We start from the raw sequence: 25,127 nt of genomic DNA on the forward strand, positions 1-25,127 counted from the left end.
TAATGGCTCTCACTGTGGTTTACTGGAGTCCCAAAGCTTTAGAAATGGCTTTATAACCTTTTCTACACTGATAGATCTCAATTAACCTCAAATCTCAGCTAAGTTATGTTTTAACAAGGGGGGGGGAGGGGCAATCACTTTTTCACACAGGACCATGTAGGTTTGGATTTTTTTCTCCTAAATAATAAAAAGTTTCATTTAAAAACTGCATTTTGTCTCCAGTTGTGTTGTCATTGACTAATATTACATTTTTTTGATGATGTGCAACATTTAAGTGTGACAAACATGCAAAAAAAGAAGAAATCAGGAAGGGGCCAACACCACCGTACACAACAAGTAGTTGTGTTGCTTTGTAGCTTCTGTCTCTTGTCTGTCTTTGCGTTTGCATGCGTGAGTGTGAGTGTGTGCTGATTCATGGAGTGAAGGGAGTGGTGATGAAGGGTGTGACGCTGACACACACACACACACACACACACACACACACACACATAGTATCAAATTGTCCAGGTGAGTCGACGGTGTGTATAATTGCAGCCAGGATCACGGCAGGTTACACACCTGGGCATCCGACACGAGGTGAAAAACTTCACTGAAGTACTTTTTGAATGTGTTTGCTGACAAAACCTAACATCTTTCTGTTTTATTTGCAGTCTCATACATGACTGGATTGTAAGATGCTGCTGCTTTTGCTTCTAACCGGTAAGACGTATTCTTTTACACACGCGAGCTTTGCGTGGACTTTAGTCTGATGTGTTTGTCCGTAAATGACACAGCACAGCAGCACCTAATGTAACACACACGCACACACACACACACATACACACACTTGAGTACAAGAAAGAACAAACCTGCATGCTTTCTGTCATGACGGCACACGTTTAAAGAGCAATCATCCCTCACAGGGCTTAGTTTAGACCTGCGTTACCTTCTTTTAAGACTGACTACTTTTACACGACAACAACATCGTCCCAATACTAGTTCGTTTACTTCATCTAAGAGTACTACTGCAAAGATATTCCACTACGAGAAGTCCAAAGGGTTACGTAGAGAGACGGACAGACAACGGACAACTCTCTAAGCTGACAAGTTATTTCATTGTAATGTCCTCCCCCAGCTGTGGCTGCAGTATCAGAGGCCCAGACTGATTGCTCTGAAGGGGCTTGTTACCCGCGTAGTAGTGACCTGCTTGTGGGTCGTACCGATCAGCTCCATGCCTCATCCACCTGCGGTCTGACGGGCTCCGAGGTGTACTGCACGCCATACCAACAGGTACGAGCCACGGCAAAATGTTTTTATGTGTTCTACCGCCACCTTTTACCTGTTGGCATTTCCAGATGTACCAAGTATTTTATTCTGTTGATTTTTTCCCAATTGACGTAACATCTTACTACGGGGCCCCTGAGGGGCCACGGAGAAAAAAAAATTGATGAGGAAAAAAAAACAAAAACCAACGCCCGATAAATCACACATCATAGGGAAATTTGCGCACTCGTGCACATGCACACGCATACTTCAGTTCCAACTCACATAGTTCAGTTCCCAATGTGATAACTGTAAATAGTTTGTGGTGTTATGTTTGTAAATAAATTGCTATTTTGATGTAAAACAACCCTTTCATGTTGTGGTGTAGTTGTTTGTTGTTGTGTAGCATAAGCCACGGACCGGCTTATGCTTGTGGTGGTGATGGTACCAAATGACCAACCCCCGGTACCGGGCCACAGCCCGGGGGTTGGGGACCACTGATTTAGATATTTGAGCTGTCTCAAAAGCGGAAAATATTTGTGTCAAAGTGAAAGTTATGCTTGGAATGTATGTTTTCACAAAAAAAATGGTTTTCTCCCATTTTTAGTCAGGAACTGATATTTTCCTGAAACTCACCCATGTTCTGTTGATGATTACTAAAGAACGGAAAAAGGTAGAAACAAACTTTTTTTTCTGATGAAAGAGGGCAGTCTAATGTTTCTTTGGTAAGTTCCATGTTTATCTGGCCGTAGAACACAACGTTCTGTGTGCCTTGAAAGATCAGTCAGAATTGTCTAAAATGGCCGCTACTGGAGGGGTTGTCTTTTGAAAAATGGCTGGGATTGAATAAGTTAAGAGCATTGTACTTCCGCTACTTCCGTGTTAAACGGATGTTTGTGTTGAAACTTCAAATTAAGAGCAGCACATTGACTGAGGTTCTGTTATTATTGTTTACTTAAAGGACAAGCAGTGCACACACATGAGAGAATCCGATGTCTGGCTAATCCGTGTATTTCCTTTCGAGTACCAGTACTCAAAGAGATGTCTTTCCAGCAACACCAGCTCAGACCGGATGTTAGCATTTTATTTTCAAAAGACGAGCTGAATAACCACCACGGAATTGAAAACTTGTTCCTGTAATTACAGCATCGCTTTCTAACCGCTACATTTGTGCAGTAAGGGAAAAGTTAGGATTATTATTTTGGTGTGAATCACAACATGGGGGGGAACTACGGCGCTTGGCGAAGGTCTGCGCTCTCAGAGTGCTTTTCTAGTTTTTATCTTTTTACCAAAATCATTTGTACTAAATTCTCAAAATTATTAATTAAATTATAAAATTATTTAATTTAAGAGCGTCTTTCTAGTTTTTTATATTTTTACTACAACACTTACATTTTACAAAATTATTTAAATTATTAATTAAATTAGAACATTATTTAATCTATCATAATTGTAAAATGTATTCCATTTAATTCATGTAATAAGTCAATGAGTAAAAGTTACTTTTGAAGACTTCTCTGGAGGTGAAAATATCGCGTCCAGTGCGAACACCCCCACGTGTTTCTGGATGGCGTTTATAGCACCGGGGAGCAAAGTAGAGCAAAGGTCACGGTGAAGTGACAGACGCGCAGTGAAGACTGTGATACTTTGGGCCAGACTGCAATCTGTCAAACAGTCTGATTTCAGCGCCAGAACCTCATGTCGTGTTGCAACTGTACTCTTTCACCAGCATCTGTGCCACGTGAACAGTCCAGACTGTTTGCTAACTCAGCTCAAATCTAACACTGATTTTGAAATAATCACCTGCTGGCAAGCACAGGTCCCCCCCAACCCCCCTGCAATGTTAATGATTGACTTCTTTTTCAGGTAGAATATATTGCATTATTGCATTAGAACTCATTTTGCAATTTTACACCCATCATGGATGACATTGTTTTCTCTAAGAATTCATCACACAATCCCACATAATGACAATGAAATACAAAATAAAACAATGCCAAGTACGTAAGAGTGTAGTAGAGTGGTAAATTAAATGCATCGATGTGATCTGGTATCACCAGAGCATACAGTATATACAGTATACATATTATGGCTGTCAATCGATTAAAATATTTAATCGCGATTAATCGCATTTTGTCCATAGTTAACTCATAATTAATGGCATTTAATCGTAGATGAAAAAGGTGTTTTCTATAATAAGAAGGGATGTCTCTTTGTGGTGAACTACAACTGCAACAATAACTACGTCAAATTTTATGTAAAGGGATATACATTTTGGAAATATGGGCCATTATTTTATTCACTATTCATATACAGTTAGAAATCCTCCAGTTTCTGAATGTTAAATGTTAGCAGCGATTTGTCCCACTTTGTTTGATGGTCCTTGAACGCACCTTCTCCCGTTCTCTGCACAGACAGACAGACGAATAGACAGATACTTTACTTTATAATATTGCCAAGAGAAATTCACACAAATAGACTACTATACTGTGTTTTTATCCTTTTCCTTTCACCTCATATTTGCTCCCAAATGCTGATACTATGTGGGAATGCATAAAGGTAAGATCTGACGACCTTATTGAGTGCTAATGTGCGTATCTGTGGTACACAACCTCTCTGAACAGCAAGTCCAGGCTCGTACTGGTGGATTGTGGCTCTGTATTCATTTCGTGCTTTGTATTCGATGTTGTTCCTGTCATAGTTTTACACGATACATAATTAACAGGCTAAATGACATCGCTATAATGTACGAATGTTTTACTGATGTGTTGATGACTATCTAGGGTGCTGCTAATGCTAGCACTACTAGCTTTCATCAATGGTCACATTGACAGCAGCCCCCACATTGCTGTCCTCATCTATGCCTGCCGTTAACTTGCAGCTCGTACCCAAAAATTACCTCACAGTACCAAGCAAAAAAATCCTCCGAGAGATCTAAAAATAACACTCGTTTTGTTGGGACACTCGTATGCCCAGGTACCAGTGTATAAATGACAATTTAAAAAAAAACGGCAGTCCTTCAGTACCTTCTTGCTTCTCTCTGGCAAGTTGAAGACGATGTTGTCCATGACAATTCCGGTCACAGCTTTGAAGCTAAATTCACCAATGAAAATATCCTTTTATTTCTCCACTTCTGCTCAGTATTGCTTCCTCAAACTACGGCGTCGGCCGAGGGTCAAACAGAACATGTGCACGTTAATCGCACGTCAAAAAAAATGGGCCTTTAGTGGGCGTCTTAATCCACTTCTTAACACCACCGCTATCCCGTCACAGTTATACAAGCCACCAATAATGTACTGCACCAAAATGCAATAAACAATGCGTGGCATTACAGAATTGGGGATGAATGCCATTAATACTAAAGCAAGGAACCAGTTCACTCTTAATCTTGCAAGACATCGTCTCTAAACTCCAAACCTCTACACTACGACATCATCTGGAACAGTTCAGAGTCAATATTTATCTAATAACATGACAAAAACATACAAAATTTAATAAAATGCACCCTTTCCCAGGCTGACAAACATGACACATACAGAACGATGAACAACACCGTGTCTGCCTCCTTTCTTTGTTTCAGAACAGGTTCAAGTCAGTGCTGTGTTGTTCAGGTGATGATGCGTTCAAGCACACTGGTAACTTTGAGTGTTAGGAATAGGCTTTCCCTATGATTACCGTAATGACCCGTATAGAACTACAAAGTGCAGTCTCTCGCGTTTCAGAAACCACTGGAATCATTTTGAATTTTGATTGACAGGTCGTGATGTTTTCAAGCCTGTCGCTTGGTAACTTGACGTTTCAGCTCCCTCCACACATTTGCAACGGGATCAGGGTCCTGGCTCTTTCAATAATCAAGACAATTCATTAAAAGTCCAGTGAACTAGCAGGTCACTGATAATGTATCGAGCACTCGGCTGACTTCCGTGCAGTTAGCGTTGGTTTGGTTCCCACTCAGTGAAAGTGTAAATGCTTGTTTGTATATGTGTACATGCGTGTCCTGGTTTGACTGCCACCCTGTCCAGGGTTCACACCACCTTTCACCCAAATGTAGTTGTTTTGATCCCGAACAGGGCAAGTGGCCTAGAAAATGAACAGGTGGATGCATTTAGTATCAGGACTGCACTTAACTGAACTTACACATTAAGTTCATGCAATAACACTGTTTTTTTAGATATAAAAGAATTATTCACAATGAATTGTTTGGGGAAGGGATTTTTTGCAGACACCTGCCTTAAAAGTCTCTTAAAAGCAGCGCCCGGAATCCACTAAGACACATCGACAAGGAGTTTGTGTCTGAGCTGAGGCCAGAGACTTATGCTCCAACAATGAACAACCAGGCGGGAACTTTTCCCTACCGGGAAACTTGCCATGCTGCCGCTGAGCATGCCAGAGCGTCAGTCACGTCCAGCACAGAGGACGAGTTGCTAAATATTGACTTGACTTGACTGACAACATCAGCAACTGAGATGTTTGCTTATTTGTTCATTATTTATTCATTTGATAGCTGCAGGTCAAGTGCATGCATTGCAGCATACATATTTGTTTAAAATGACAACATCATGGAATCAACAGCAATGCAAATTTGATTGATATTAATAAAAATGGAAATATGTCAGAAATACACAGAAGTGATGGCAAACTCGATTCCTTTAACAGACTTGAGCTCCTGTCGGTCACAATGTGCATGCATAGAAACTTGCACATATGCAACAAGTTTGGCAGCCGAGCTGTAAAAGCTCGTCGAGTACCTGTGAGTCAGTGCAACTCAAGTTTTCGTAGAGCACCTGTGGGTCAGTGAAGCTCAGGTCTTCGTGGAATACTCGTGAGTCAGTGAAACTCGAATCTTCATAGATCACCTATGAGTTAGTGAAACCCCAGTCTTTGTGGAGTACTCATGAGTCAGTGAAACTCAAGTCTTCGTAGAGCACCCATGAGTCAGCAAAACTCGAGTCTTCGTAGAGCACCAGTGAGTCAGTGAAACTCGAGTCTTTGTAGAGCACCTGTGAGTCAGGAAAGCGTGAGTCTTTGTGGAATACTCATGAATCAGTAAAAGTCAAGTCTTTGTAAAGCACCCATGAGTCTGTGAAACGCGAGTCTTTGTGGAGTACTCATGAGTCAGTGAAACTCCAGTCTTCGTAGAGCACCCATGAGTCAGTGAAACTCGAATCTTTGCATAGTACTCATGAGTCAGTGAAACTCGAGTCTTCATAGAGCACCTATGCGTCAGTGAAACTGGAGTCTTCTTTGAGTACTTGTGAGTCAGTGAATCACCAGACTTTGTCAAGTACCCATGAGTCAGTAAAACTTGAGTCTTCACCGAGCAGCCGTGACTCAGTGAAATTCCAGTCTTTGTTGAGTACCATTAATCAGTGAAACTCGAGTCTATGTCAAACCATTGTGAGTCAGTGAAACTCGAGTTTTTGTCAAGTACCTGTGAGCCAGTGAATCACCAGTCTTTCTCAAATACCCATGAGTCGGTAAACTTGAGTCTTTATCGAGCACCTGTGACTCAGTGAAACTCCTGTCTTAGTTGAGTACCCGTGAATCAGTGAAACTTGAGTCTTTGTCGAGTACCGTGAATCTGTGAAACTCGAGTCTATGTCAAAGTGAGTTAGTGAATCACCAATCTTTGTCGAGTACACATGAGTCAGTGAAACTTGAGTCTTCTTCGGGTACCTGTGAGTCAAGTGAAACACCAGTCTTTGTCAAGTACCCCATGAGTCAGTGAAACTTGAGTCTTTGTCGAGTACCTGTGAGTCAGTGAAACTCGAGTTGTCGTTGAGCACAGTGATTCGAGGAAAGGGCCAGGTTAACCTAATACATTTATACTAAAAGGACACGAAGTAATGATATGTCACGGCTGGCCTGGGAACGCCTTGGTGTCCTCCCGGTGGATCTGGAGGAGGTGGCCGGGCTGCTGCCCCCGTGACCCGGACCTGAATAAGCGGAGGAAAACCATTAACACTGTTAGAGTAACAGTTGCACAATTAATGACATGTTACCTTGTGTCCTTTTTAAATGTAGCTGGCACTAGCAGGGGTGAGTAAGTGAACGGAGCAAGTACCCGTGAGTCCCGACTGAGTAAAAAAATGTGAGATTTTTGAACGACACATTCATGACTTGCACATCTCTAAAACACAGATATCCTGTGCAAGACAGGCGTATACTCCACACAGCTTCAGCTAAAAATGGTAACAAAAACATTAGACAGAAAATCACCACAAGTAGACAATATTAGCCAAACATTAGAGATGTAAAAAAAACCCACTTTAATCTAATTCATGATGTATTGATCCTGTGCTGCTGGTCAACGACTGGGCTTATCTTATCTGGAGACACATTTGGGTGCACGGTTCACCTGAGGCAAACGCTTCATGTTCTTACAGCTCCAATGAATTCCATGCGGAAATAAATGCACGGTTGTTTTCCTTTCTTCTTTTCAGAGGAAGATGAAGTGTTGTCCATGTGACTCCACAAATCCAAACGGCCCGCTGGCCCACACAATAAAGGAAGTCCTCTCCACCGCTGGACCGGAGAGATGGTGGCAGTCTCGGAAAGGTTGGCAAAGACAAAAAAACATCAGTGGTCACCAACGTGGTGCCTGTGGGCACCAGGTAGCCCCCACGACCACATGAGGTGCCCGCGAGCCTGCTTTTCATTCAGGTTTCCAGTTAATAATGAAAGAACAGTAGAAAGAAATGCATTCTGAAATACAAAATGTGAGTTGTGGACACCAGCATTTTGTTCATGTTCTGGTAAAACAAGCATTTTCGCTTTGTTTGGGTTTAAAATAAGCTCTGAAAATAAATGTTACAAAAATGAGTAGCTCTTGGCCATTTTCATTTTGTAAAAATAGCTCTCACAAGGAAAAACGTTGGTGACCCCTGCTGTAGAGGATTGCGATTTATGCATAAAAAGGAACCATACAATGTTGAAAGTGTTTAAAAACCATCTTGAAAAATGGGCCTCAAAAGTCACGCAAACAACTTTGGGCCCCACTAATAATGTCAGAATGTTCTGCATTGTTTGATTTTTGAAAGCCAACGGTAAATTTGCAAAAATTACTTTTATAGTTCATGGCGCCAGGGTCATGTCTGGAAGTGGCGTCAGTTTTGCTCAGGTAAACAAACATGGCGGTGTACAAGACAGAGGATGTTTACAGTGATTATAGCAAAGATTTGAGCCATGTGTCAGTAGTTTTTGTGAACAAAGAAACATTTGGCGTTAAAATAGACAACTTGCAGAACATGGACTTAAGCCTTAAGACATGGAGACGGAGATTGGTCGCATTCAAAACACAGAACGGTAAGTGTAAATTACTCTGGAGTTGCTCATCCTTCAATTATTGTTTTAAATTGGCTTCTTAATGTGTGTAAATGGGGTTTTTATAGCCTGTTTTAATGGCTGTACATGTGGCCTCACGTCAATGATGAATGTTCGCCGCTGCTGCCACCCCCCACAGTAAACATATCGCTGTCAAAGACGTTTATATAACATGTATAATGCTTTGCAGCCTTGTCGCTATCATGGAAGAGTGACTTACTCTCTTGTGCCAACTTTGACGTAGTGGTCGTTCTTTGTTGTCTTGTTTTTTTCCTGTGTACCGGCAGAACAGCATCCTTTTTCCAAATGCATTCATACCGTACTTTCAAGTCAAATGCTTCTTGTGAAGGTGTTCCTTCGAAGCAGTCATCTTTAATCATATCATTACTACTAAGGGCAGAATTCGAGGTGGGCGTCCATCTTGCTCTCGTTCTCTGCACTTGCTTTGTCCATTGTTGTCTTAAACCTTCCTCTTTTGGAAAAGAACACAAACTTACAGTATCGCTCCAATATTATGAACATCCAGCAGCAACACGTTTTGCCATGAGTACTACTATTTTCATGAAAAATATGCTGAACCAAGTTGACGATTTACTCCCCCGAGAAGCGTTTGTTTACTCTGCTTTAGCTGAGCGGCGTCGCCCCGATGACGTCACTTCCGGAAATGAGGCTGAGCTGCGAGCTCGTTGTCATAGCTGGTGCCATGAACTAGAAATGTGATTTTTGTGAATTTACCGTTGGCTTTCAAAAATCAAACAACGTAGAACATGATTACAAACAATGTATAACATATTTACGCAAAGTTGATGAATCATTTCAGGGACCCTTTAAACAACTAAAAGAAAAGAAAGCATGTAGATGAGTGCACGTGATGTTTCTTCTATTCTTTGTCCTGCAGAGGTCAGTCCAGTGACGCTTCAGTTGGACTTCAACAATCTCTACAAACTGGACAACTTGGTCCTGAGCTTCAAGGTGTGTGAAAACATGCAGAGTGTCTCATATCAGCGCCAGCGTGAACCATACCTGTCAACATTTGCGTTTCCATTCATCCATCCATCCATTTTCTATACCGCTTCATCATCATTAGGGTCGCGGGGGCATGCTGGAGCCTATCTCAGCTGACTTCGGGCGACAGGCGGGGTACACCCTGGACTGGTCGCCAGCCAATCGCAGGGCACATATAGACAAACAACCATTCACACTCACATTCATACCTATGGACAATTTAGAGTCGCCAATTAACCTCACCTGCATGTTTTTGGGAATGTGGGAGGAAACCGGAGTGCCCGGAGAAAACCAAAATAATAATATGTCTTCTATTTTTGAAGGCCTGGCTTTACAGCGGTTGTGCACTGTCTCACGTGCCTCTTTACTGGTGATACTTCCGATACCAGCTCTTCGCGCTCTAAAAGTGATACTCAAATCAAAATATCAATACCGATTGTAAACGGAGCCAAGTGTGAATTGGGAAAAGTTGTCATTCAATTTCAATTGTAATTCTTATTCATTAATCGTTTATTTTAATGGTTTTGTTATTTTACTTATAATCACAATTTATATGATTTTAATTAAATAAATAAGTTATTTACATTAATGATTAATTTATTTAAATCAATTATGTATTTAATGAATTAAATGTCTTGTATTCTTTATGTTATGATATGAAATACACTTTTTAAAGTATTGGTATCGGATTTATATCGCCGAAAGCAGCCTTACTTTTACTCAGTATCGGATATGAAACGAAATCAGTGGTATCGCACGATCACTACACCTTACAGCCAGGTGGAGGTGCTGTTCTGCCACTGGCAGTTTATTTTCCCCGCATTGCTTTTAGTTTAAGGATAAAACGGCATTATAAACTATGCTATACACAGGCTGTCGTAGTGTTTTACTGTAGTAGAAGGTCCTGGGCGACGTTAAACCGGGTATGGTGATACATTTCCTCAAAATATGTTCATTTAAAGCTTCAGGTATGATAATATTTTGGCAACGCTAAACGCCGATGTTGCCCGAGTGTTCCCGAGCGGACCGGTAGCCGTGCTGCTCGGGCAGCCCCGTACATGACAATTAAAATACGACAAAAAAGGCCAAAATATTTTACTTTCCCGCTGAAAGCGGTAGGTTTGACGGGTATGGCATAAACATTTTGCTTCTGTTGTTGTTGTTGCTTAATATATTGGTATTTATGTTTCTTATGATGGTATTTATGTTTCTTATGTTGGTATTTATGTTTCTTATGTTCTTATTTTTTTTCTTGTGTTTTCTTTCTTTTCTTGGGAGAATGAACAGAATAAGAATTTCATTGCATAGTATAACTGCCTGTTTTACTATGCATATGACAATAAAACTCTTGAATCTTGAATCTTGAATCTTGAAATCCAATTTTCAATGATGTATTTACAATTTGTGAATCTGTTTTTTATACGCAGGGGCCACGTCCCAATGCCATGGTCTTCGAGAAGACGAATGATAACGGCAGGACGTGGCAGCCTGTCCTCTACTTGGCCACAGACTGTCAGTCATCTTTTCCAGGAGTTTCTACTGCCACTCCTGTCACTTTGGACCAGACATATTGTCACAGTCTGCCCCCTACTGGAGCAAACCCATATCAAGAGCATACAGTAACAACTTTTTCTTGTATCGCATTTTAATCACATGTACTGTACCACCATACAAGTCAAGTTAGACTAAAGTCAGCTAAAAATGTTTGGCAGTCATGATGTTATATGACCAAAGTGTATGCACTTATCTAATCTATGTACTGTATGTCTGTACAGTATGTATGTGGATAACGGCACTATGAATTGAGAATATAGATATGAATGTCTTCCAGATCGAGTTCAGTCCATTGCGTCAATATGCCTACGTTCCAATTCCCACCACCCAAAAAATCAATGGTAAGATTTGGTGTTTCTCTGCTTGTGACTCGAAAGTTGTCTTTCTCATATACGGTTGAATTCCCAGATGTGGCTGGCTTAACGGGTCTGAGGGTACGGCTGGCAGAGCTGGGCGATGTGCCGCGTCAACCAGGCAGAGCCCTCAGTAGGTTTTTCGCCCTGAAGGAGATGAAGGTGATGGGCAGCTGCCTGTGTCACGGACATGCCAGCCACTGTCTGCTGGAGGCCAACAATAAGGTTTGACAACCACGCCCAGCAGTTGTTTCACTTTGCTGTGGTTCAGGCTTCCTTGTAACGTTGCTGTGAACATCTTCAGGTCAGCCCTCAGTGTGACTGCCAACACAACACTGCTGGAGTAAACTGTGAGCGCTGTGATGACCTCCACAATGATCTACCCTGGAGACCTGCGGAGGAAGGGGACACACACACCTGCCAGCGTGAGAACACGACATAAGCTGCAACTAGAGAAACCTTCACCAGCCAAAAGCACAGATTTTTCATTTGTTGCACTCTCCCCAGGCTGCGAGTGTAACAACCACGCCCAGCGCTGTCGTTTTGACCCGGCGGTGTATGAAGCGAGCGGGCGGAGGAGTGGGGGTGTGTGTGAGGGATGTTTGCACCACACTACAGGCCCAAAATGTGACCAGTGTGCTCCTGGATACCAGCAGAACCCTCGTAGCCAGATGGATCGTCCTGATGCCTGTTTACGTAAGCGTGTGACACTGGACAACTGAATTGTAGATTGGATTGAATTGTACAAGTTTTCGATTCGGAACCACCCGGGTTCTTTCATTCTTTCAACTGTGAAATAACAATCAGAGTCAAAAGTCAGCTCAAACTATTTATTCTATTTGGAGTGAATACGAGCAATTGCAATCACAGTTCTGGAGAGAACAGTCGGACACCCGGCCAAAGTCCGGCATCCAAGCGGTCTCGTAAGTGAAACTGAGTTCCTCTTCCTCACAAGCCCTGTTGGAGGAAGTCTCATTGGTCAGGAACTATTTTAAACTTGTGTGTCCTAACTAGAGGTGCTCGATATCAGCGATATGGGCCAGCACTCCTTTACTGATGCCGATATCGGCAGCAGCTCTTCCCTTAAACTAATGTCAGATCACATGTAATGAATGAACACATGATGCTTATATAATATAATACAATATAATATAATATAATATAATGTAATGTAATGTAATATAATACAATATAATGTAATGTAATATAATATAATATAATATAATATAATATAATATAATATAATGTAATGTAATGTAATGTAATGTAATGTAATGTAATGTAATATAATACAATATAATGTAATGTAATATAATATAATATAATATAATATAATGTAATGTAATGTAATGTAATACAATATAATGTATTGTAATATAATATAATATAATGTAATGTAATGTAATGTAATGTAATATAATATAATATAATATAATATAATATAATATAATATAATATAATATAATGTAATGTAATGTAATGTAATGTAATGTAATGTAATATAATATAATATAATATAATATAATATACTGTACTGTAATGTAATGTAATGTAATGTAATATAATATAATATAATATAATATAATATAATATAATATAATATAATATAATATAATATAATGTAATGTAATGTAATATAACATAAGTACAGAATGTGTTCGGCTTGCCAAATTTACATGTTCGATCGCCAGCAGTGTGACACTGAAGTGCTGTATGTTTGCAAGTTTCATCCCCGACAGCACCCACAATGTCCGCGAAACGTTCTGCGCTGTCAAAGGCACCCGCGGTCGCACCCAGAAGGCAGAGGAGGATGCTAACCATCGCACAAAAAGCTGGACTTCTGGACATGCTGAAGGAAAGCAGAAGTGGCGACTGTAGGGTGTCATTACGCAATAAATGAATCTTCGGTTCCGGGAGGAGTAGGACGACGACGACGACAGGAGCAATGTGTTTTAACAAGGATACAAAAACGCTGCAGTACAGCCGACCGGTCAGGCATTGTAAACAGCCTCAGTCCTCAGTACCCCCCACAAATAACCAGTGCTTTCATTGCAAACTGCATATTTACAATCCAAAGGCAAAATTTCCGACCGCAGACTTACTGAGCGAGCAAGCTTGTTGCTGTCTGGAGCACGTTATCACTCACCCGCCGATATCATTATCGGCAGATATATGCCTATATTGTCCGATAATATTGGACATCCCTGATAAGAACACTTTAAATGTGTCCTATACAGCTTTGTGCTTGTCTTGAACCCATCAAGTCCTTAAGTGACGTTGAGGTTTATCAGACCTTTCTTCTTCCCGGGATAGAAGATAATGATGTTGTGGTGTTGAAAAGGCTGATACAAGCCTGTTGACAAAGAGAAGCCAGACCAGGTCAAGGCCAAGTCAATCCATAGCTCTCTCTTATTTCGCCATGTGTGATGTCAGCCCTTTGGTCCAAAAGTTGGTCCCTGTGCGTCCATGTACATACTGTCCATGTTATTTCATGTCTCTGGAAACGTATTACATAAAACAGCTTGGAAAATGCTGCATGTACTGTGTGTATTGTGAACGTGTATTTGTGGTGTTCTTACCGCCAGGTTGTGTGTGCAATGCTGAAGGGTCGCTGAACGGAGGCCAGTGTGATGACGATACAGGTTTATGCCAGTGTAAGGTCCATGTTGAAGGCCCACGCTGTGATCAGTGCAGGATTGGATATTACGGCCTTTCTGCTTCCAACCCTCTGGGTTGCTCCAGTGAGTTTATTTCCTTACAGTGGCAGATGTGTTTAAAAACACCAATACTCGTATTTCTATGAATTCGTTCGTACCAGCAAAGTTTATAATATAATAATAATCTTTGTGTGGAATTTGACGGAAGCTCTTCTTCTGCACTCTCCAGAGTGTTCCTGTTCTCCAGAGGGATCGCTGTCAGATATTTGCGATGCAGTGACGGGTCAGTGTCCTTGTCAGCCACACTTCCATGGCCTGAGCTGTCAGTCGTGTGCGCGAGGATACTGGAAGCCTCCAGTGTCAGAGTACTGCCAACTCTGCAGCTGTGACCCCACCAGGTCCCTCAGCGATACCTGTGACCAGGTGGGACATCTTTTCTAGACTTAATATGGGATATTGTGCATTATTGCTACCAAGACGTATGTTGCTGAAACTGAGTATGTACCCCTAACCCAGTGCTTCTCAAAAAGTGGGGCGGGCTCCCCGAGTGGGGCACAGTAAGGTGTCAGGTTGGCCGTGAGTAAACTTAACTTAGAAATGGTTTTAAGTTGTTGTTTATTAATTTGTTTTGATAATCAGGTGATTTTATGCAGAATGCTGGTGCCAGCAGATCATGCAGTGGTTTGTACACATTATTGAAATGGTCGCATAACTCATTCAGTACCATTTGTGTTTTTTTGCACGAGAGGCAAAAAGAGGTGATGACGCAAGTGCACGCAACAAGATGTCACTGTTAGAACAGTTTGAAGCCATAAAAACGGCCACAAGGTGGCAGAAGTGCGTTTGATAAGAGCTCGGCAGAGATCAAGCGAAGGGAAAAACACACATGACAGGAAGGAGGAAGTGAGAGAGCGTGGAGGAGTGTAGCGTGCAGAAGGTTACGCATTGGAGGGAAATTTTTACCCGTGCGCATGCACACACACGTGCACACACGCAGTTCAGTGCCAAATGTGAAAATTGTGAATAGTTCATGGTGTTATATTTGTAAATAAACTGTTATTTTGATGTAAAACAACCCCTTTTTTGTGTTGTTTATGTTGAAATATATAGTATAGTTGTCTAGATATTTTAGCTGTCACAAAAGCAAAAAATATTTCTGTCAAAGTGAAAGTTATGCTTGAAATTCTCAAAAAGCTGTTTTTTCTCCCTTTTTTTGTTGGGAACTGATATTTTCCTGAAACTTACTTATGTTCTCCTGCTGATTACTAAAGAGCGGAAAAGGGTAGACGCAAACTTTTTTTTCTGATGAAAGACGAGAGTCTAATCTTTCTTTTGTTAGGTTCCATGTTCATATAGCCAGAGAACACAATATTCTGTGTGCCTTGGAAGATCAGTCAAAACTGGCCGCTACTGAAGGGGTTGAATTTCGAAAAATGGCTGGGATTGAATGAGTTCAGTAACAAAGAATGTCTTTGTGTATTATTGGATACTGTGGTATTTATCAAGTGAAAATTCCTGTCAATATGATTTTTTTATTGTCCACATAGTGCAGCAAGAATGATGTTTTTGTTTCCAGTCGACAGGACAGTGTCAGTGTCGGGCCGGCTTTGGGGGTCGAACTTGTAACGGATGCCCCGCCAACACGTATGGGGACCCTCTCATCGGCTGCAAGCGTGAGTCCTTCCTTCTTCTTTTGTCTTCTTCATCACGCTTGAACAATTAAACCTTTTAATGACATTTACCATCAAAGCTTAATGTATGTCTGGTTTACGTTCTTCGACTGTTAAATTCATGTTAAATTAACTCCAAAGTCACTCAAACTGTCCACAGAACACATGAAAAGCATAAAATACAGCAAGAACACACTAAATACAAGAAATGAATTAATTCCCCAATCACAGCAAAAAGTCTGTAAAGTTAAATGCACGTAATAAATCATGCAATTGTGACTTTTGCAGGGTTTGACTGCATTTGGGAAGTCAGCACTAATGTAAATTGCACAAAAAGTCTATTGACTGCGACTTGGCAGCTGACATAATAACACTTCTATGACTTTTCCTGACATTCCAATTGTTTAACATTCCTACGTTGTCTGTGGGGCCGCACAGTGGCACGTACCCTGCGATTGGCTGGGGGCCCATGCTGGCTGAGTGGGGTCGGGGGTTTGCTGGGTGGTAGGAAGCAGCCCCTCACCTTTTATACGTTCTCGGTGACAATTACACGTTTTTGTTTTTATTCTAATGATGGCGATGCTGGCAGTAAGATTACAAAAAGTTATTGTTCATCTACTTATTATTTGGATTATTATTTATGTCTCCATACAGTATTAGTACTGTGCCTGTTATTACTATTGGCTGTCATAGACATTTGCTGATGTAGTCCTGTTGTTATTGTTGTTGTTATTGTTGTCTCTCTATGTATTACCAATTGTAAATACCTTGGAAAGTGCAAAGGCAATATAACAATGTGGTGCAATGACAGTCAAGGGTTGGCATGTAAAGGCATCTACATCAACAATACTACAGTATAAGCCCCATTGGCTGGACAGGACAGGATTGAAAATGTTGTCAAAAGCATGATTTGGTATATTTCCTGTCTTTCTCTGTCCTTCCACAGCTTGTCTCTGTGATGCTGAAGGCACTGAAGTATGCGACAAGCAGACGGGAACTTGCGTGTGTCATCCAGGCGTCACAGGGCCTCGCTGTGACTCGTGTAGTCGAGGACGATGTGATTCGTTCCCTGATTGTGAGGCGTGTCCTTCCTGCTTCTTCACCTTGGATGCACAGCGACAATCCCTCAGCTCAGCTCTGAAGGGGATAACCCCGACACTCCCGTCTCCTCCGGGAGGCACGGGCGACCTTGGAAATTTTGAGCCCCAAATTCGAGACCTGGAAGCTCGTCTTAATTTGATTCAGGGCTCCGTCTCCCTTCCGCCCGCTTATTCCAAACCGATTGATGATGCTCGGTCCCGGCTGAACAAAATAAGGTGCGGGAGGTGTCTACATTGATGTTTCGTATTTAATACGTCTCATGATATGAATGTACGATGATCTGTTACATGTGTCTCAAAGGGACCAGGTGGACAAGATCAGCAATGACCTCTCACCTTTGGAAAAAAGACCTGATGTGAGCAATGAGCTTGACAAACTGCAGGACTTGCTGGACACCCTGGATGTGGAGTACAATGCCAAGAAAAATGCCGTGGAAAACTCCATCAATCCCGGCGATGCGGGTCAGTGCTGAAGATGTGAACGCTGCGGCCGTTACAGCAAAGGAAGCTCCTTGAAACTTCCGCAGGTTACGCCCAGACGAATAAAAACCTTGACACCGCCTACAGTTGGAGTGAAGATCAGAAGTTTGGTCACTGGGCCGGCGCCTGACATAAACACTCAGTCACACAAGGGGCCAAAACTTAAAGCCGACTTTAGATCGCTGGCTGACCGTCTTCTGCCTCTTTTAGGTGTACAGACGGGGTGGGATAGTTCCAGTGGTGTCGTTTCTAGTCGTGTACAGTTCAATTATTCTTACTTTTGGTCTGAATCTGGCACCTTTAGTAAGAATGGTTGTGCAATATATAATACAGTGGCCACGTGTGCCTTTGTAACGTGGTCTACTATGGCCTATTATTAGCAAAAAGTTATACTACGATGGCGTGTTAGGTCCACATTTAAATCAAAAATCAGATATTTTGAGATTGAAGTCGTAAATTTATGAGGATAAAGCCGTAAAAGTGTTCAACTATCGTGACCATTGTTACATCATACAGTCATACATTGTTGTTATATCTAGCAAGACAACAGGTTTTCCCACAGAATCTGCCGCATTGAATGCATCTATTGACGTCCGATCAGGTTTAAGAACAAACGAGGGTGTGGCTTATATTTTTGTGAGTGGCAGACTGCTGGATAGTGGAAAAGAGGTACACTTAATTTGTCTTCTGTCTCTCATGAAGGAGCTTTCTCTGCCATCAAAAACGCCTACGATGAGTCTACAGATGCTGAAAAGAAAGTAAATGCCACTAAAGACACGGTCAAGGAGTCGGCTAACACCAGAGAAGACACTCTAGATCTTCAGAAAAAAGAGTATCCAAACAACACTCAAGATCTGAACAAACTCAACGAGAACATGGCGTCCCGCCCGGACCTCACCCCGGTTGCTAAGAAGGTACCAAACAGGATGCAAGTCATCAGCTTAGCCACATGGCTGCTAACCTTTTCTACACACAACAGGGACATTCATATATACTCTATACTGCACATGGACATGGCATATACAGTATGCACAGTACATTCTGTATAAACATACACATACAGTACATTTACAGTATATAAGTGTACCGTCATTTCCGGTGTATAAGCCACTACTTTTTTCCTAAATGTTGAACCCTGCGGCTTGTACGGCGGTGCGGCTAATTTATGGCTATGTTCTGACATCTTGACATTTGTCATTTGACAGAGGGAGGCTGACATTACTGCAGCGCCAGGCAGCAATAAGCAATGAAATGCTTTGCTGGGACGAACTGCATTATGGGATGAAGTTAAAATAGCTGTTGGGGTTTTTTATTTGATTTTAAACTCGTATTGGTACTTGCCTTGTATATTTCTTACCTAGCTTTTGAGTGTTAAGTTGCTGTGTGATGATTTTAGCGTAAGAAGGCTGTTATACTGCGTAATAACCTCCTGCCATTTCCAATTAATTGACAAGCTTGTTGTGAGTTTCCTCATAGCTCACGATTGGCTATCACGTGGACATGTGCGGCTTATACATGTACAAATCAGTTTTTCTTTCTAAATTCTGTGGGTGCGGCTTAAACACCGGTGCGTCTTATACGCGGGAAATTACGGTAACTCATGTGTATGTGTGTATACATGTTTTCGTACCTCGGTTTTCGTAGGATCACAGTCAACCAGTGTGCTTATCAAACTAGTCCATTTGCCCACGTGTCATTCTGCCAAAACGAGTGCCCAAACAACGCATCTACTGTATGTGTTGGTGACTCGGTCTTTGTGAAGAATGGAGAGTTAGGATACTATGGACAGATGCCAGCCAGTGCATCCTTGTTCATAGAACACACAGATTGACGAACAACTCCACGTCCGTCTCCTTTCTTCCTGCTACACGCTGATGAGGCATTCAAGCGCACTGCGTATTTGTGAGTGTTCGACAAACAGGCTTTCATACAGTTTACGTACATTTTTCGTCGGACATTTTGGAACAAATAAATGATGAAAATCGAGGTTCCAGTGTATGTTTTACGAGAAATGGGTATGAGAGGAAAGCGTTTAGTGTTAGGTTTTATTTCATTAAAATTCGATGTCTCGAGTCGCCCGGGAATGGCATCAACTGATTTCCCCAGGAACTTTTGTAGGACGGAAGACAGAACTTCTCATATTCGCCCTTCAGGTTCATCAAAAGTCTTTGGTTTGGTACAGTAGACTTGCGCCTCACACAAAAACTCATACATGAAAAAATAAACACTAAAATGTATATATATTTCAAAATAGGGAGTATATGCAGTATTTCTAGTATCCAAAATATGCTGACTGTGTTAAGTTGCTGACTTAGGAGTATTTCCCAGGTGTGTGGCAGTGTTCGGAGCGAGCCCTGCACCCCACTCCAGTGTGAAGGTGAGGACCTGTGTCCACCAGAGGGGATGTTGCCCTGTGAGAAGAACTCAACATGCGTTGGTGCCCTTCCTCTGGCGAAGACGGCTGATGCAGATGTGAAAGAAGTCAAAGATCGACTGGAAAAACTCAGCAACAAAATCACAGAAGCTGCAGAGCAGGTAGCAGTCTTGTCACTCATATTGTAATTTTATTATTATTGTATCCCGCCAGAGAAAGCCCTCATCTTGCTCTCCTCTTCTGTTCTTCTCAACTGCCCTGGTGTCAGACCTGGCTTTAATGTGGAGCCCAGTCACTATCAATGATGCAGTTTCTTGTAGTGTTTTAATTTAAACTGAGGGTAGTGGGATATACTGCGGCCATTGACAATGATGGGTTTAAGGGGTTCCATACAAACCATCTCATCCGTCCATCCAGTTCAGGGTTGTGAGCTGGAGCCTATCCCAGTTGACAGTGGACGAAAGGCAGACTACAGCCTGGATTGGTCAATTGAAGGGCACATTGTGTATATTTTACCACATAAAACGAACTACATTCAACTTCCTCACAGCTCCTAGACACACAAGACACCACCAACGAGGTGAGACAGTCAGCGGAGGATCTGTCCAACAAGATGAAGCAGGCCAAAAATGAACTGGAAGAGGACTTAAAAGAGGCACGGGATGTTGTGAAAGAGCTGAAAGACTTCCTGTCAGGTAAACAGAGTATGAGTTTATGACCTTTTACAGCATAGCAAACAATGACCGTGATAACAACGCTGAATCAAAACTTCATTTTATTCTGCCTCCAGACCCATCATCCAACCTGAGCCAGATTCAGGATGTGAGCGACTGGATCCTGAAAAGCAAACTGCCTCTGAGCCCATCTGCTCTAAAGAAGAAGTTGGAGGATCTGAAAAATCTGGCCGCTAATCTTCCAGACAGCACATCCATATTTAACCAAGCACGCCCACAGCTGGATGCTGCCAAAAAAACGTTGAAAAAGGCTCGGGATGCCAGGTAGAACGTATTCCTCTGATACAGTACAGTAAGCCCTCATTTATGGCGGTCAATTGGTTCCAAACCTGACCACGAAAAGTAGGATTCCTTCTTTATGAAAGCATATATTTTGTAGTCATGGAAAACCTGTTTACAATCTTCTAAATACGTTATTTGACTTTATTAGAGTTATCTAGACATAAAATAACACCCATATAGGTAGTCACCTTTCCATTCGTATTCGCCAATATAGTAGATAGAATCAGAGGAAATAGGACATGAGACAATAAGACAGTTGACCTTGTAGGGGAGCAGAATCAGTGGCAGACAGGAAGTGACGGGAGCTCAGAGTTGAGTTTTTCACTTGTGGTCGCAAGAGTAACCCATGTTATTATTATGATGATTATTATGTTATTATCAGGGGTGTCACAAGATCCCGCGTGGTTAAAACATGACAAGGACGATAATAAATAAATAAATAATGAACTCAATCATTTTGCCGTCCTTAATATATTGCCACACAGTTCACTCTGTGCGCGTTTGTTCCATAGATCAACGGCATGAACGGAGTGAGGCCTTTTGTCAGTCATACATTCTCTTTGTCTCAATGGGTGGAGGCGGGGCCGCTAGCATACACACAGAGTGCAGGACAGCGTAACATAGTAGAAATTAAATTAGTTGATTGCAATATGTTGTCATATTTTTAGCTTTTCTTCATTGCACTTTTCTTAAAAATAATGTTAAAATCTCGTCTCGTTCTCGTAGACCCAATCTCGCCCATCCTTCATCTCGCGACACCCCTAGATATTATTATGGTGCCTGTTGTGAGATCATTTAAGCCTGTGATAAGAGACAGCTGTTCAAGTCTAGTGCGTCGGTGGCGGTCTCACCGAGCACTTACTGACACCTAGTGACCAATGTAGAATACTACGTCCACAACTTGGTGGGTGGAATGATATCAACTGCAGGGTTTTCTATTTTTTATTTTGCCCATCATCCACAATCCTTATGTGGGACATGAACATACTTCTTTCTCTATTATCTGTGCGTTGTAAAGATATAAAAACAGATAAATAGAGGCAGGTAATTAATGCATGTTATGGGACACACCTATTCTGCCTAGAAAGCCCGCTATTAAAAACACTTCCTATAACCTCCAACAAGGTTTTATGGTTTTCTATCCATGCTGTGACCATGCGGTAACTGGCACATTCGTGGTAACATGAAATACTTACAGCATTTTGCCCTACTTTGGTTGTTTTAAGCATTACTGGAACGTCCTTCCTGGGCGCGTTGGTTTCACGTAGCAACATAGAAAGGAACGCTACACCCAGCGTTAACTTTTCCAAACTCAAAAACAAAAAAAAAGCGGCAGTGGCGGCAGCTCCGAGATGTAGCGTTACCTTTCGCTCGTGGCCTGAAGCGCTGTGAGCGAGTGTGTGGTGAAGCTAGTTGCTAGCTGGCGATAGCTAGCCTGTGTGTTGTGGCGAGGTGTCACTACGCCAGCAACATAGTTCTTGGGCGTAACAATGTTAATAATAATAATGATAATAACAATGTCGCTGTAGCTTGGTTAATATGCAGAAGGTTTTATAGGCGGAGTAGGTGCGTCCCATTACATGCATTCTTAGCTGCCTCTTTTGACAAAAAATACATACACTTTGTTTAAATATGCATATTTTCTGACTATCAACTAGTCAACCATGAAACAGAAATCATTTATGAATGAACCGCGATAGAGTGAGGGACCAAGGCAGCGAGGGACGACTGTACATCCCATTTATGACATTAAAGGGCACGTTACCATTTTGTATAAATGTCTTTGCATAGGAATGTGTATTTTTTTCTGAGAGTGCATCCATTTATGGCACATTGACAGAGATACAGCCAACGGGGTGAAGGATAATGTGGATGACCTTGTGGAGGGCTTGGACTCGGTGGAGGGCTCGCTTTCTGACATGGAAGACAAGCTGGAGGACATCATGGATCTCAGAGACAACTTACTTGATAACTTGACTAAGGTGCCAAACAGGGAAAAGCATTCATGTCCTACACAACTTACCATCTTCAGGTCACAGAGACATTTGATATCATTTGATATCATTCCACAATAACTGTTTTCATTTAGGCCAAAAACCAACTGAACCCAGCAGAGAAGATTATCGATGATGTATCGTCAATGATCGCTCCCGCCAAATCTCAAGTGGATGCGCTCAAACAACTTGTGCCGAACGGACGCAAGCTTGCTGAGAGCGCACAGGGAAATGCTGACAACGCTGAGAATGACGCAGCAGCTGCCAACCAGGTCAGAGGTGGATCCGGGACTTAAATTCATATACTCTGGGCGTACATTACGGTAGCATTTGACATCATCAAAGTTAATCATGTGAGCATGTAGAATAAATGACGTGTGTATTGTTTAGGACCTGTTGTCGGCTCAGAAGCAGCTGGATCGTCTTAAAGATGAGGCTGCTGCCAGAGGGCCTGGTGGAGAAGCAGGGGCGGAGGCCGATCGGCTGGCGAAGCTGAAGAAGGATGCCGTAGCGCTGGGCAACACCACTGACAGCATGTTGGATGCTCTGGAAGGTAATACACAGACACGTTTGCAGGGTGGGGGAGCGCGTTGCATTGTGTCACTCAAAGAGGAAAGAAATCAAATGGGTGATTTGTACTGAGGGTTGCCACGAGACACTCACTTCGTGGGACGAGACGATACACGAGATTGGGTCTACTTTTGGGTTACTTTTAAGAAAAGCACAATGAAAAAAATATATGACAATATACTGCAATCTACTCATTTCATTTCTGCTATGTTACACTGTGCTGCACTCTGTGTGTATGCCAGCGGCCCCGCCTCCACCCTGACTGACAAAAGAGCTCACACTGTTCATGCAACGGGCCAAGGTGCTGAAACCAATGCACAGAGTGAACCGTTTGGAGGCGGGAGACATGCATGCACATGGAAATATGTTGAGGCCGGCAACATTTTTCATTGATTGTGTGATTAATGAAGTTATTTACTATCGTCACAATTCTAGTGACAGTGACACAGTTTTTTTCCAAACGAGAAATATTGTCACGTTTTAAACTTGCGACATCTTGTGACACCCCGATGAGACAGTTTTCTCCGTGAGCGTGGTAACGAATGAGGCGGCTGCGCACGTCTGTCGCGGCGCCCATGCGTCTTACATGACTGCGAAGTCCTGATCCAGCGTTGTCTGGTCCACGCTATAAAAGTCAAAGAGAGTCCACATTTGTATTTGAGTTCATTTGGAACATTGTTATGCTTGAAAATACAGTACTTAATTTAGAGCAAGAATACGCAACATTTAGGCCATAGTCAAACACGAAAGAGCAATCGTTTATTAATTAATTAATTTTTTAGAAAATGCAATAGAGTCAGGGATGACTGTATTGAAGGAAGACGCCTTACTATCCTCTTGGTTTTCTTTAGTATCCTGTTTTTTTGCTCTTATTTTGTTTTTCTGTTTCCTGCTCAGAGCATTTGCGGTCGCTGGAAAACGCAAGCAGCGGTACCTGTTTCTCTTTCGTAGTCAGCACTACTATTTAGGTGGAGCCGCCTTACACGAAAAGAGTCAAAACGTAACACTTTACGCTCATTGCAAATTGCATATTTTCAATCTGAAGGTGAAACGTACTGAGCTTGTTTCTCTGCGGAGCACGGTATCACGCGTGTGCAGATTTTCCGTTTCGATACCAATATGAGTATTTATTTTAAGCCAGTGTCAGACATCCCGACTTGTGTCCTTGGGCAAGACACACCCAGCTTGCCCCCGGCCCGCCCACTGGCCTATAAAAGTCAATGAATGACATTTCTGTCATACATGGCTCCAGTTCTTGCTAAGTTTACACGATACACAATTCGAATCCTTTTTGGACACTGCTTGTGTATTGGATCTCATTGTGCTTTTTGCGTTATCGTTCTTTTTAGGAAAAGCAGATTCCCTGAGGCAGTTGCAGGATGAGATCATTCAGAAGTCCTCAAAGCTGGAGGGCCTCGAAGAGAAGCTTAAAGACATTCTGGAAAAACTCAGAAAGAAAGCCTACGACCTGAGTACCTGCCAGGGCTGACGACACGGCGCTGCTTTGACTATGCCTCGTTTTCCTCTTAGTGATGTGCCATTATCAACATATTCAATTCACAGCTTCCATTTCAGTAATCCACAGGTGTGTGGGCTTTTTTAAAAAATATATTTTTTATGACACGCGTCTTGTGAAAGGTCAAACCCAAATGTATCAGTTTCACCGCACTCATCTGTGAACATGAACACTGCGTTATTTATTTTGTGTTGTTTCAGCAGAATATTTAAATAAAGCTTTACTATGTTACAAATACGAACGGGAGTGCCGCACCTTTGCAATCACAAAATC

At 42.0% G+C, this 25,127-nt stretch overlaps 1 protein-coding gene across 1 annotated transcript; it reads left to right on the forward strand.

The window, feature by feature from the left end:
* Positions 1–406: 406 nt before the first annotated feature.
* On the forward strand, positions 407–25,091 carry LOC129187025 (laminin subunit beta-3-like). The gene is made up of 23 exons (XM_054785878.1): positions 407–576; positions 651–699; positions 1,115–1,269; positions 7,686–7,800; positions 9,464–9,537; positions 10,998–11,189; positions 11,402–11,465; positions 11,533–11,702; positions 11,782–11,902; positions 11,985–12,173; positions 14,063–14,218; positions 14,364–14,557; positions 15,711–15,807; positions 16,751–17,120; positions 17,206–17,366; positions 18,087–18,298; positions 19,713–19,919; positions 20,309–20,453; positions 20,549–20,756; positions 22,615–22,756; positions 22,864–23,040; positions 23,159–23,321; positions 24,688–25,091. Exons 2-23 carry the CDS (start codon positions 675–677, stop codon positions 24,825–24,827), a joined length of 3,477 nt encoding a protein of 1,158 aa, XP_054641853.1. The 5' UTR covers positions 407–576; positions 651–674; the 3' UTR covers positions 24,828–25,091.
* The last annotated feature ends 36 nt before the right edge of the window (positions 25,092–25,127 follow it).

This window comes from Dunckerocampus dactyliophorus, chromosome 8, assembly GCF_027744805.1.
Source record: "Dunckerocampus dactyliophorus isolate RoL2022-P2 chromosome 8, RoL_Ddac_1.1, whole genome shotgun sequence".
NCBI classification, from domain to species: Eukaryota; Metazoa; Chordata; class Actinopteri; order Syngnathiformes; family Syngnathidae; genus Dunckerocampus; species Dunckerocampus dactyliophorus.

Excerpts from the sequence above, each read along its gene's own strand:
- LOC129187025 (XM_054785878.1), top strand. The coding sequence starts at position 675 with ATGCTGCTGCTTTTGCTTCTAACCG. Across the intron at positions 1,270-7,685 it reads ACTGCACGCCATACCAACAG|AGGAAGATGAAGTGTTGTCC; the intron begins GTACGAGCCACG and ends TCTTCTTTTCAG. Across the intron at positions 14,219-14,363 it reads CAACCCTCTGGGTTGCTCCA|AGTGTTCCTGTTCTCCAGAG; the intron begins GTGAGTTTATTT and ends TGCACTCTCCAG.